Below are 14,138 nucleotides of genomic sequence, written 5' to 3' on the forward strand. Positions count from 1 at the left end.
TGCGACCCCGCCGCCGCCGCGCACCTCCGCCTGCAGGTGAGCCGAGGCCGGGCGTCCCGGGGAGCGGGCCAGCGGCAGCCGCGGCTCAGCGTCCTCCCCGTCCCCTCTGCAGAGGTACGAAAGGAGCGGCGCCGCCGATGGGACGGGCAGCCGGTCCGTGCTGTCCGTGCCCCCGTTCGCCAAGGAGCTGCACCTGGAGATCGTCTGCTCGCCGGCCTACAGCACCCGGGGAAGCTACGACTGCGTGCTGTACAGGCACTTCGAAACACCGCGGTGAGCTGTGCGGGAGGGACACTCGGGGCGAAATCGTGAGCTACACCGTGTTTGTGCCACTCGTTTGTGCACGTCGACACCCCCAGTGCAGGTGCTGTGTGGTTTTAGGATATCCCCTTGCACTCTCCTATCATGAGTGTGCTCTGCTTGGACAGAGCACTTCTTGTCCTGTCCTTCAGAAGTCATCTTCAGGTCTCTTGCCTCATAAACTACCACCCAGTGCCGATGTCTCACAAATGCTGTGCACAAACCTCCGTTGTGGGCTGTGTTTATAATCCCAGTTTTCAGCTGAGTAATCTGGAAACTGGATGTGTTGCCACCTTCTCTTCTGACGTCCGTGGCTGAGCATCTTCCATGTGGCTGGTCAAGGATATCTGTTGGAATTATCCCCAGCTATTCCATAGATAAGGTGGAGATTTTGTCTGAATGAGACACTGTAATGATGTTCATCTTCTATACCATTCCCAGAAGGCTCCCCTTAGTCTGGATATGCCCTTGCCCTTGGATCCATCCAGGGCATGGCAAATCTTTCAGTGACTACTGATAGTTTTATTTACAGGCAAGGAATGATTTGGTAGGAATTCATTTACATTCTTTTCTCTAAAAACACTTGTGATGCAGGGCTGGGAGGGCACATAACCAGAAGGATTTACTCCCTCTCACTGGTGAAGCTCTCTGGGTTTTTTATAGGCTGGTCCAGGAGGGAGACATCCTGTGTGTTCCAACATTTGGAAATGCCGAGTTTATAGAACTAAATGCAGACAAGTTCCTAAGGTAGGTGTCAACAAACTCTGGCTCTATTACTTGGTACCAGAAGAGCAGAGATACTTTGCCATGATTGACTCTCTTGAAATCAGACAATTTATTCCATTCTGATCTGTCCCTGGATTTTAATGTTTTATCTGTCTCTTAATACACTGGGAAGAGGGAAATATTTTTTTTTATTATGGAGGGCTGCAGCTAAGAGGGTGGCCTCCATTAGCTCATTCAGATAATCAGGAAGGGAAGAAAGGAAAAAAAGAGAGCAACTGATGGGGATAGAGTGAAGAGGAAGGGGTGGCCTGAGGACCGTCAGAGCGAGATAAAGAAAGCAGAATGGGAGCTGGGCTTCTCAACTTGTGACAAACAGCAAAATGTGAATATAACCCTAGAAATTCATGTTAGAATAACTTTCTGGTTGGCCACCAATTCTGCCTTTCTTGGTATTGCTCATGTCGCTTTGGAACAGTTGTGTTAAGTGGGAGAATGTCCTTTTTGTGTCAGGATAAGGGTGCTCACAGTGGCATTCCCAACATGCACATTGGCTGACAGCAAAAGGACAGGAGTGTCTCTGCTTACCTGTGCTTTTTAGCTATCTTCTTGTTGACATTTATATTGTTCCTTCAAGATCTTGGCTCAGCAGTTTAGAGTGCTTGTTTTTTTCTCTTAGGTGGCCAGAACTTTATTTCAAGGTGAAGAAGGTTGTAGGCATGGTGGAAGGCGAGCAGTCTGAGGGTTACCTGGTGGACACCCAGAACACGTCTCTCTATCTGGTGAGATGCTGGTAGAGAGCAGAGAGGGGAGATCTGAGGCTGAGCTTGCACTGTGGATGATTAATGTACCTCTGGAGACTTGTGCCTCCTGCCATTGGAAAATGACATTTCAGGACAGATTTTGTCACTTGGCACCGGTGGTTACTTGGGTGGTGTTTTTCCTTTCTCACAGGTGGGCTCAACAAACAGCACTGTTCCATCTGCCCCAGCCTGTAACAGCAATGAGTTCTGGAGCAGCTTGTCTCCTGCGGGACTTTCTGACGTTGTGAAACAGCTCTGTGATGCTCTTCGGCCTCACCTGAACCGTCGGTGAGTCAGAATTCCTTGGAGTGAGCCTGGAAGAGGCGGGACCATGGCCACAGGGAGAACTCTGTCTCTTACAGGGCCAGTGCACTGAGCGGCGTGGGCAGCGTTCTCCTCTCGGGGCCGAGCGGCAGCGGGAAGCTGATGGCTGTCAGAGCTGTGTGTGGCTGCCTCAACCTCCACCTCTTCAAGGTAATTCCTCCTGTGGCCGGTGGATTGGTGGATTTACAACAGACAGAGAATTATGGCAATGTTTTTTGAGTTGGCCCTGCTGCAGCCATGACACGAGCCTGTCCAGGAGCTGCTTCCTTGAGTGCATGCAGACAAGTGAGGCACAAATGATGCTGAGATCTTCTGTAGCTGAGGGGGAGGAGCAGCCCTTGGTTTCATGCTAGCGTGTGTCCCAGACCTGGCTCAAAATCTCTTGGCATGTGAAACGGCTGCCCTGTAGCTGTGTTCACCAGCACCACCTGCCAAGAGCAGTGAAGTGGCAGGTGAAATTCACTGGAGATGGTTTTATGTGGAATATGATGTAGTTCAAGCTGACTGTCAGTATTAAGAATTTGGTTTTATGTCAATGGCCCCATGAAAAGTTTTGCTCTGCTCTCTGTATATGTAAAAAATCAGATCACATTTTTCGGAACAAACTTGAGAATGGGTGCTGTTGCTGTGCAAATCCATATCTTGACACAGATTGAATATCATGCACAGTTCTGGTCTCCCCATCACAACATAAAACTGAACTGGAAAAATTGGAGAAGGACACTGGGTAAGATCAGGGGTCTAGACCAGTTTCTGTGTGGGGAAAAGCTGATTAAGTTCTTCAACCTGAAAAATAAAGAATTTAGGGAGAGTTTGATACAAGTTTTTACAAGATCTGTTTGAAAGAGATTTTTCACAAGAGCTTGAGTGGCCAGCAAAGCATGGAAGATGTTTGCTTTTCTCTGTGCCAGCATGAGGTCTGTGACTATCAGGTGAAGCTAATGGGAGCAGGCAAGCTAAAGGAGCTATTTCTCTGTGCAGGTGAGAGTATTTGGATGAGAAATCCATTGTTACAAAACCACATCTGACTGGTAAAAATCCTTTTGATGGGAATGGTAGGTGCCTGGATAGCTGAAATGAGTTCTAGCACCTGTCTCTGTCCTGCACAAAAGGTTCTGGGAACAGTCTTCACTGACTTGTTCCAATTGCTGTTTTCCTCCAGCACACCGCTATTGCCCACTCTGACGGTCTGGGATTATCCCATAAATACTTTCATCTCCCTGAATCTTTGCAAAAGTGATAGGAAGTCATGTGGTGACTTTTCCAGGAGACTTTTTGAAATTCTGAAAGGACATGGAAGAAGAAAAATGGAAAGAACAGGGCTGGAAGGTTCCTCTTTTTGTGGAAGGAAATCATGGGCTTGCTCCTTCTCTTGGTGGATATTATTAGAGTAACTCCTTTCCTGTTCTTTTCTCTCCAAGTAAAGCTGTAACACTGGGTCAGGGGAGCAGGTAGATAGTGCCTTAGCCCACTGCTGTGCAGCTCATCTGGACATGACCCTTTGTAGTGCTGAGCTCTGACTTTTCTCCAGATGTGCCACAACTCTTGGCATCCAATGCAAGATTGCAGGGATTTCGCAGGATCTCCAGATCCATGTTTAGAATGTGCCTGGGACACTGTCATGTCTTGACAGGCGGCCTCAGGTTCTAGTGGGGTGTGTGTGCAAGGCTGCAGCTTTGGTTTCAGCGTTGTGTGCTGCTTTTAAAGACTTAACACACTTGCTATTGAAGACAGAGATGCTTTCTGTCCATCTTATTCTACTCCAGCTTTTACACTCTCCCCTCCCTTTCTCACTGAGTGCAGTGCTTAACACTGCCACTCCACCTGCTCTTCCCTTTCTCTCTGCCATCCCACCAGGACACAGTAATTCTTCCCTGCTCTAATCTGCACCACTTCATGATAAACAGGTTTTTGTCCTTTCTCTCTGCCTTTTGGTACTTGCATACAGATACTGCTGCCATTAGGCCTGCCACAACCCTAACTCCTGGGTTTTTTCTATAGTACATGGAGCACAGGAGTTCCTCTGCTCTGTGTCCCTGTCCTTACCCTTTAGGGAGCTGTTCTCCCTTCTTCAGGCTGCCTTTTCTGAGGCTGAAACTCAGGGAATCCTGGAGATAGTTTGGGTCTCCCTGGACAGCCTCGCAGCACCAGGAGGCAGCACTGCCTGTTCCCAGGCTGCTGTTCAAGGCTCACCAGTCACTTCTCCCCTTGGATGACTTCATCAAGTGTTTGCTTTGTAAACAGTGTCTGGGCTTCTGGCCACCTAGAGCTTCCCCCCAAACACCCGTCACCTTTACCTTCCTCCTGCACTTTGAGCCTGTCTGGCACTGGTTGAGTGGTTTCCTGGGCCTCCTCCTCTACTTACTGCAGTGTTGTGCAAGATACTTTGTTCTCCCAGTCTTCCACAGCTCTCACCTCCCTTCCAGCTTAGGTTGTGCTGAGCTGTGATATCTGCTGGTGCCTTTCTCTGGTGCCTTTGCCTCACCTTTTTCAGATTAAGACCCTCTTGTCTAGCTCACCTCTTGCAGAGAAGCAAGTAACAGCCATTTATCCATGCCAAGGCATCCTGAATGTGCCTGTTTTGAATACCACCTGGATGTGTCTCTGGGAAATACTGAGTTTGATCTCCTCTGGGCCTTGAATTGCCTGTGGAAAGCTTTGTGGAATGTTGTCCTAGGCACCCAGCTGTCCGTGTTGCAACTGTGTTGTGTGGTGTGTCTGGCAGGTCGATTGCGTCAGTTTGTGTGGTGACACCAGTGCAGCCACAGAGGAGAAAGTACAGCTGGCCTTCAACCAGGCCCAGCAGTACCAGCCCTGTGTGCTCCTGCTGAAAGACATCGAGGTGCTTGGCAGAGACCGAGACGGGCTTGGAGAGGATGCCAGGGTCATTGCTACTCTGAGGCAGCTGCTCCTGGACAGAGACCCAGCACTGAGGTATGGACCCTGCTCGTTTGCTGTGGGCATTTTCTTTTCTTCTGCCAATGGCCTAGCCGTGGGAGAGTGAGTTAGCATGTGATGGCAGTGTAAGAGGGTACTTCAACCCTCAACTTACACAAGAGCTGAGACCATGCACTGTCCCCTTTACCTCCGCAGCCACCCTGTCCTGGTGATTGGCACAACCTGCAAGCCCCAGAATGTTCCCACAGATGTGCAGACTGCTTTCCTTCATGAGGTGAAGATTGAAGCCCCTTCAGAGGAGCAGAGGAGGTTGATGCTGAGCATGCTGACTGCCAGCCTGCCTCTGGGCAAAGAAGTGAGCCTGTCCAAGCTGGCCCGCAGGACTGCTGTGAGTAAAACCACAGCAGCATGTGGAGATGGGCAGGCTGGGAGTGCTGGGCCACTCTCCCCTAGCTGGCCTTGGAGAAAGGGAGTGATTCCCACAGCCCAGACAACTTCTTCAGTGGTTAATCCTGGTGCTCAGATAATCAGCTTTTAAATACAGATTTCTAGTGCCTATGGACTCCACACCTTTTGCAGAGGTGTTGGCTGATGTTCAGCTCTGCTAATAAAAAAAAAATTTAGCTAGAGACTTTAACCAGAGGCTCAAGGAACAGCTCTGGAAGGAATTTTTCCCCATACTTTTTATGGCCTAGGTGTAGCTGTGGTGGGGGACTGAACTGATGCTCTTTGTTTCCACATTCACAGGGATTTGTGCTGGGAGATTTCTGTGCCTTGTTGTCCCACAGCAGCCGGGCTGCTTGCACCCGCATCCAGGCCTTGAGGTAGCACTGCAACAGGGCAGCAGGTGGGGAGGGCAGGGGCTGCAGATGCTAGTGGGGCACAGCCTGACTCCTTTCCCTTTCTTTCCTCACCAGTTTTCCAGGTGGACTGAGCGAAGAAGTGGAGAGGGATTTTTGCACTGCTGGGTTTCCAGTGCTTGAGGAGGATTTTAGTGCTGCACTGGACCAGCTGCATGATGCCCACTCACAGGCAGTGGGAGCCCCAAAGGTGGGATGCCGGGGCACAAGGAGGGGGTGGGTTCTGCACAGCTCTTGGCTCAAGATGCCCATTGCAGATCTTGCAGTGCTATGCTCTGACATGTTGCTTCCTGCTCTGTCTTTCCATGTATTCCCCCAGCTTTCAGTGGAAAACAGTCCTCTGGACTTTCCCCCATCCATTTTCACCCTCTTGACTTGGAATTTTTCAGGGAAGCTCTTGCAGTGCTAATTGCAGGCCAGTTAATTTGCTGGTGCTGGAGGGGTGCCAGCTGTGCAGCTCAGCCTCTTGAGAGAGCAAAGGCTTCCTCACAGATTTCCCCAGCCACCTGGCCAGAGGGAACAGAGAGGCTGTGGCACAGGCTGGTGATGGAGTTTCTCCACATGTGTGATGAGACTTAGACTTGATCCCTGGCCTTGGATGCTGCTTGAGCTGGCATGGACTTTTCTGACAGACAGGCAGTTTGAAGAGCTTGGGGTTTCTTCAGGGGAAGTGACATGGAGAGTCTGAGAAAGCCAGCAGTCAGCTTCTCAGAAGGGGGGTGATCTGCCTCTGGCAGCTCAGCACCCATGGAAGCAGCATTTGGGTGACTGGTTTGGCTGGGTAATGTGGTGTTAGGACCAAGCAGAGTGGTTGGAACCTCTTTTCCATGCCTGTGAGTGCAAACAACTGAGTTCAGCACAGGACAGGAAGCCTTGGCCTTGGAGCAGTTCCTCTGGCACCTTCCCCAGCTGCCCACTTTAATTGATGAAGTGAGCTCTGTTTATGGTGTTTGCCAAGTTTGCTGTAAGACAAATAGCCACAGAGCATGCTCAGCAGTGAGCTGTGTGAATGGCAGTTAATTTTGTTTGTATTTTACCTTCCTTTATTGATTTCTTAGTAATTGGTTGTGTTCAGGAAGCCCATTAGCAGACCTGGATACTCTAAAGATACGTCACTTTCAATTCCCTGCTTGCACTTTCTGGTTAGTCACACATTTGTCTGCACTTACAGCCTGAGCCGTCTGGAGAGAGCTGATTCCAAACCTCCTCTTGTTAACAGTGTCTGCACCGTGTCTTAAAATGTGCTCCCCTGAAAACAACCTTACTGCAGTTTTCCAGCTCCTGTGCTCATGTCTGTAGAGCTTTTCTAGCCAGGCAGGATGAGCAAAAGTGCAGAGGAGAGGGCAGCTCTTCCATTCATTGTCACTGCAGAAAAAGGGCCTGTGACCTTTTGCTTTAAAAGTTGTTTTGTTTTTTTTCCTGAACATCTTTGTTTTGTTTGACCTAGTTTTCCTGGTGGACAGCTAAAGAATTAAAATAAGATAACATAGTCTCTTAGTAATGAAGGAAGGAGATGCAAATTGGCTGAGGGGGAAAGAATTTTGCCCTAAGCTATTTTTAAAGTCCCCACTTGTGCTGGCACCAGCAGCCAGCAGGTGGGGGGAAATGTAGAGCTTTGCTCTCTCTGCACGTTCCCAGGAGAGCTGCTCTGACTCTCAGGAGGATGTCATGCAGGCTGTGGCATTCCAGCTATCCCTACAGCCGTGAGCAGAGCAGCAGCCTGCTCTGGGATAGTTTTGCTCAGCACAAAATAACCCAAGAGGCATTGGTTCACCTGTCTCAGGTTTGGTGTCTTCTCTCTGTTCTCCGTGACCCCCTCACATGTCTGCAGCTGACCCCATTCCTATCTATTTCTCATGAGCATACATGGACTTTGTTCTTGCATCCCCCCTTTCAAGAGCAGTGAGTATTCCATACAGTGTCCTGCAGGATGTCTGTCCCTCACATCCTCCTTGCCTGGTCCTGGCAGCCCAGGTTCTGCCCCTCTGCAAGATGTGAAGCCCTTGCACAGTCTGACCCCTGTGGGAGACAAGGTGCCCTGAACACAAGTCACTCACAGTTGCATGATCCAGATTTCTTTTTTTCTAAAAAATATTTTGTTCTTAATTTTACCTTTCCTCATGATCCCAAAGGATGCCTGCAGCAAGGCTCTCTCCTCAAAGCTGCAGGCAGACACTTTCCCTGGGGTATTTTTGCTGACAGATGATATGAGGGGCAGTGGAGGATTGGAGATGAAATGCAGTCTGCAAGTGCAGCATGCTTGGGGACATGTTTGTATAGTTTATTTTCTCCTTTGCAAAGCTCAGAAGAGGGGAAATGTGGATACTGGATACTGGAGCTGCTCAGGCATGCTCAGAGCTCAGGAATAAGTGCTGACAAGGATTCTCCCTCTCTTGGCAGATTCCCTCAGTGTCCTGGCAGGATGTTGGTGGGCTGCAGGAGGTGAAGAAGGAGATCCTGGACACTATCCAGTTGCCCCTGGAGCACCCAGAGCTGCTATCACTGGGTCTGTGCCGCTCTGGTCTGCTACTGTACGGGCCTCCAGGGACAGGGAAGACCTTGCTGGCAAAAGCTGTGGCAACAACATGTGCCATGACATTCCTTAGGTGAGTAACAGGGGGAGATTGACACAATGGGACTGACTTCCTCCTGGCAGGGGATGGGTGTCCTATAATTGACTTCATCTCCTCTTGCCCCACAGTGTGAAAGGACCGGAGCTCATCAACATGTACGTTGGGCAAAGCGAGGAGAACGTGCGCAATGGTGAGGATGTGCATCCTGCTCCTGCACGTGGGGAGATGGGGCTTTTCTGTGGTGCTGCAGGGAAGGGAGTAGTGCTTAAACCTCCCTTCCCAACTCCCACCCACAGCTCTCAGCAAGGGCTTAAACCCAGCTGTCTCCTACAGTTCTCTGCTCCCTGCAGCTTCCCCTCCTGCTCTCTGCTCCTGTTGCTCCTGTCCCTGGTGTTCCTGATGGGACAGCAGCCCCTCAGAGACACAGCTGAGCCTCAAGGCCCAACCTGCTAGGTGCTGCCTGTCCCCATTCTGTTGAGCCCCTAAGGCAGGTTGATGCTGGTGATACAGTGGGCATCTGGTTTCCATCCACAGCTATTCCCTTCTGGGAATGTAGCAGGTTCTATTGCCATTGACTGCTCTTCCACATCTTTTTCATCTTTTCTGTTGTCTCGTCACAGTGTTTGCCAGAGCCAGGGCAGCTGCTCCCTGCATTATCTTCTTTGATGAACTGGATTCCCTGGCCCCCAGTCGTGGGCGAAGTGGAGATTCAGGTGGTGTCATGGACAGGTGAGTGAGCATCAGGTGTCCTTGGGAGAGCAGCATTCCTCAGTCAGTGCATGAGGTTGCCCTGAAAGGCAGAGTCCATTCCACCCCTCTTTCTCTGTTTTTAGCCCCTCTCTGCTCCCTTCAGCTCTCAGCACAGCCTGTCTCTTCTCTTGGAGCATTAGTACTGCTGTTTGCATTGCCTCAGGTTCCCGATTGCCCAAGCTAGTTGTGCAAACATTTGGTTAAGACAGTCTCCTCCATCTGCTTCTGTGGCTGCCAAGTGCTCCCTTTGGCCTCTCCAAGGTCATCCTTCACACCCCTGCTGTGCTGTCCTCCTATTAGCTGCTGTTTCCCTGTGGTGGGAAACCTTTCAGCTGCTTCTGGTAAAAGCAAAGTATGTACAGTTTACAGATACCCAGAAACAGGGTTATTTTCCCTAGGCCTTCTCTGCTCTTCTGCTAAGCTGGCAATTCCCATCCAGTCTTCCTGCTCTGAGGGATTGTCTGGGGTTTGGGCTGCTATGCAGTGAACCCATGTGCTCACTGGCTGTGCTAATGGAGAAGTCTGGATGGCTGTGTAAGGGCTCTAGTGAAGAGAAATAGGAGCTGAAGTCTGAGAAATGGACCTGCCAGTGGCTTCACTTCATCCTTTTTCCATTGGTGGCTGAGGGAGACACTGGGTGAGTTGCCAAGGCCTAGTTCTAAGTATCCTGTCTTGCTCCCTGCAGAGTTGTCTCACAGCTCCTTGCAGAGCTTGATGGCCTCCATTCCACCAACGAGGTGTTTGTCATTGGAGCCACGAACAGGCCTGACCTCTTGGACACAGCTCTGCTACGGCCGGGCAGGTATGTCACATCCTACCCTGCCTCGCTCCAGGGGGGATCTCCAGAGCTCCTCAGGCCGTGGTGAGCAGGACTGTGTCAGGAGAATTGTTCATGAGGGCCCCTGGCCCTGGCTCACAGGAAGCCAAGAGGAGGCTGGTGCCTGTGGCTGTAGCAGCAGTGTAAGATACCACGGCTTGTTGTCCCCACCACTTTGGTTACTGCCCCAGCAGCACAGCAGGGCAGTGAGGGACCTGCTGTTGCACCAAATAATGGCAGCAATTTCTCCACAGCTACCCCCCAGCCAGTCCTCAAGCCTGTGACTTGTTTGGCCTGGGGAAAGCAGCACTTTATATCTGCTGTTGCTGGACTCTGTGTGGTTCCTGCCAGTTCATTTCCCTAGCCTGCCACTGTCCCTCCAAAGAGCAGTCCTGCCCTCCAGCATATTGACTGCTTCAGGCTCTGTATCATCCACAAACTGGACAGCAAAAGGAGCTGTTCCAGGGCCACCCTTCAGCTCCTGGTGTACAGGGCTGAGCACTCATGGCAGGTTTGCTTTAGCCTGTTCCCAGCTGTCTTCTCTCTGCTGACAGGTTTGACAAGATGGTCTACGTGGGCATCAGCGAGGACCGGGAGTCGCAGCTGCAGGTGCTGAGCGCCATCACCAGGAAGTGAGTGATCCTGTGCTCTTGCAGTGTCTTCCCACCACCTTCCAGGAGGTCACAGACCTCCTGGGGCTGATGCTTTTAGTGTGCTTCATTTTGGCTTCATGTCCGAGCCCTGGGGAGCACCTGAGGTCACTGAGCCACAGCCAGTGGGTAGGGCAGGAGGACAGAGCAATTCCCAGAAGCTGAACTGGGAATGCTTTTTCTACAAGAAGGGCAAAGCTCAGCTTGCCTGTCCAAGTGGAGGGGTTGGTAGAGCTTTCCAGCCACTGTGCCACTATGTTCTTCTAAAGGAGCTGAGCCAGATCCTAATGGTGTAGTGAGACTGCAGTGCAGCTGCAGGACCGGAAGTTCTCATTTGATTCCTTCAAGAGTTGCCCTGCTGTTTGCCAATCCAAGTGTGAAGGCAGTTCCGTTCAGCTCATTGCCTCTTCTTCTGTGGTACTTAGGGTGTTCAGGCTGTGATCTGTTTGTCTTCTCAATCACTGGTTGTGTGGGATCATTGAGCAGGAGGGTTTAGCTGCTTTTCCAGCTGCTGTGAGCTCCTGAGAGCATCTCTGAAGGGAGAAAAGCAAGCCCTGCAATTCAGGTGCAGTTCAGCTGGGTGACTGGCTGTGACTGCCTCTGCAGGGACTCTGTCCTGGATAGCTGTGATCACCTCTGCCTGTGACTGTAAGTTAGGAGGAGAGGTGAGAGTGTGGGCTGGCTGCAAGCAGCTGGTCACACCCTGTGTCTTGGCCACCATGCCCTCCAGCAGCTGCTGGCCATGCAGAAGGAGGCTCACTGTCTGCAGCGTGGCTCTGATGGGACGGTTTGGTGTTACAGTGGTTTGTACTCTGTCATTAAACATGTTCTCATCCAGCCCTGGTGTAGGTTGTTCCCAGACATGTGTAGCACTTAATTTATCTAGGTGAGAAGTCAAACACCAGTGGCATAAACAGATGGTGTTCTAGAGAGTTCATCCTGCACCATGGCTCTAAGACTACTCCCTGCATCCTGTGTGCTTCCTAGGCTGGAACCAGAGAGGCCCAGAGAAGTTGTGGATGCCCTATCCCTTGATGTGTTTAAGGCCAGGCTGAATGGGGCCTGTAGCATCCTTGTCTAGTGGAAGGTGTCCCTCCCTATGGGAGGGGAGATGGAACTGGATGATCTTTAAGCTCCCTTCCAACCCAGGCCATGCTGTGCTGTGGTGCTGTGATTCAAAGTTTCCTTTGATCCTGCTTAGCAGGAGAGAGGACCTTGCTGCAGGGATGTTTCAAAGAGAGGTGAATGTTGAAAAAAACAGTAAAGCAAACTCATTACTTTTTTTTTCCCCTTTTTGAGCATGCAGAGCACATTCTGGAAGTGGCCAAACATGGGTACTCTGCTTGTTCCTGCCCAGTCACACTGGCTGCAACAGCTCTCCTGGTCTGTTTTTTCTTGGCTTTCATAGCTGTGTTTTTCTCTCTTGGCAGGTTTAAACTGCATCCTTCTGTGAATCTCACCACCATCCTAGAAAAATGCCCAGCTCAGCTGACAGGAGCAGACATCTACGCCCTGTGTTCAGATGCCATGATGTGTGCTGTCAAAAGCAAGGTGGAGTGGATTGAGGCAGGTAGGAGCCCTGCCCATACCTGTCCCAGTTGTTGGGGCAACCCAGCACAGGGACAGGGAGGAGAGTTACCACTGCTGGTAACTGGGCTGTGCGAGAAGATCCTCAGCAGCTTTGGGACCACAGTGCTGGGCTCTGGGTTATTGCCAGGCAGGCAGTTTCTGCACATGTGGTCATCTCCACCTCCAGTGCTTGGCCCCAGGGGGAAGGAGGGAGACAGGTTTTCCTTGCAGTCTTTGATGGCTGGAGAGTGGGCTTTTGGATCTTGCCAGCTGCCCCTGTTCTCAGCCCTTTCACGGTATTTCTCTCATGCAGGGCTGGATACTGAGAAGTCTGCTCTGATCCTGACCATGGAAGACTTTCTGCAGGCTGCTGCTAGGTTGCAGCCATCAGTCTCTGAGCAGGATCTGCTCAGGTACAGACTCATCCAGCAGAAGTTTGTGGCCTCCTAATGCTCAGCAGAGCTGGGAATGGAGACAGGCACAAACAGGCACCTGCCTGGTCTTCTCTGATGCCTCCCCTTCTTTTGTGCTTGGGTGGAAATAGTGTCTGAGCAGCTTCCCAAGACAAGGCCTGGTGGAAGTGCTCTCTGCTCATCCAGGAGGGTGGTGGGTTCTGTAAGGGTCCCTCACATGTCAGCACTGCGTTGTGGCTGCCGGGAACATAGCAGGATGATTTTTGTGTGAGGACAAAGCTGTGGGCAGTGTAGCAGTGACTGCATGGGTGACAGACCATTCATTTCTGGCGGGGCGAGGCTCAAACTGCACCTGGTTTGTCAGCAAGTGCAGGGCTGGAGGCAGCTGCTTGTTGGGCTGTCAGCCCCCAGTGAGAGGTGCTGGCCAGAGGGCAGCAGGACACAGGGCACTGCTGTTCCAGCTGGCCTGGACTTGACATAGTTTCTAAATAAATACAGGTTTTTTAGCACTAAGTGTTCACTGCCTGACCTCAAGTTGTTGCTTCTCATGGTGTCTGTGCAACCTGGAAGGTCCCTGCAAATTTTGGGGTGTGCTGGGTGATGCAGAGAAATCATTGTTCTGCAGGTAGAGAGGGGAGCACACCTGTGAACTAGACTGGGGACACTCTCATCCTGCCAGAATGGCTGGAGCCTGTGGTGGATGAGGAAAGCCTGAGGGAGAGGCACTTGTTTGACTGAGCTCCCTCTGCAAAAGGAGCCCAGTTCTTGCTGGAGGCACTGGGTGACAGGACCATGAGGCAATGGGAGCAAGTGGCAGCAAAGAAATTCCCATTGAATAAGAGGAAAAACTTGTCACAGGAAGAAGGGGAGCTTTAGCCTTGGAAATACTTGAACAATGTTTGGAGCAGCCTGGAGCTGCCCAATCTGCAGTAATTTGTGCTGAGCACCACTTGACCCAGACACCCTGAGGTGCTGTCTCATCTCTCACAGCAGCTGCTGGTGGCATTGCTTATCCCCTGCTTCCCAGCCTTTTCCAAGGGGGCCGGACAAATGGCACCCGAGCTGTGTTTGGCAGCTGCTGTGGCCAGGTGCTTGCAGCTGCCCTCAGCCTTTGCACAGCCCAAGGGGTTGCTGGTGCCAGATTTTGCCCCACCTGCTGTAGGCACTGAGCCTGCTGACAGCTGGATTCCTGGGCCAAGTGTGGCTGTGAGGGCCTGCTCCCCCTGGAGCTCCTCTGGTAAGAGCTGGTTCCACAGCAGCTTCTGGCATTCCATGTGTGAGTCCCCAGCTGGTGCATGCCTGGAGCCCTGTGGCTCTGGCTCTGGTGCCTGAGCGTGTTCAGGCAGGGCTGTCCCTGACCGCACTGCTCCGTGCTGCTGGATCTGGGCACCACATCTTCCCCAGGGTGGAATGGAGGGAGTTGCAGCCACAGCAGAAGCACTGGTGGAGGCTCCACAC

At 51.5% G+C, this 14,138-nt stretch overlaps 1 protein-coding gene across 1 annotated transcript; it reads left to right on the top strand.

Moving 5' to 3' along the window:
* On the top strand, positions 1-13,193 carry PEX6 (peroxisomal biogenesis factor 6; the record flags this gene model as incomplete). Its single annotated transcript, XM_015622982.1, has 17 exons — positions 1-36; positions 113-273; positions 964-1,047; positions 1,703-1,805; positions 1,978-2,114; positions 2,189-2,300; positions 4,876-5,084; positions 5,244-5,436; positions 5,796-5,872; positions 5,966-6,098; positions 8,309-8,514; positions 8,610-8,671; positions 9,102-9,210; positions 9,917-10,033; positions 10,603-10,680; positions 12,129-12,268; positions 12,581-13,193. Coding segments are annotated over 17 exons (2,094 nt in total), but the record flags the coding sequence as incomplete, so codon positions are not given.
* Between the last annotated feature and the right edge of the window lie 945 nt (positions 13,194-14,138).

This window comes from Parus major, chromosome 3 (assembly GCF_001522545.3).
Source record: "Parus major isolate Abel chromosome 3, Parus_major1.1, whole genome shotgun sequence".
In the NCBI taxonomy this organism is placed as follows: domain Eukaryota; kingdom Metazoa; phylum Chordata; class Aves; order Passeriformes; family Paridae; genus Parus; species Parus major.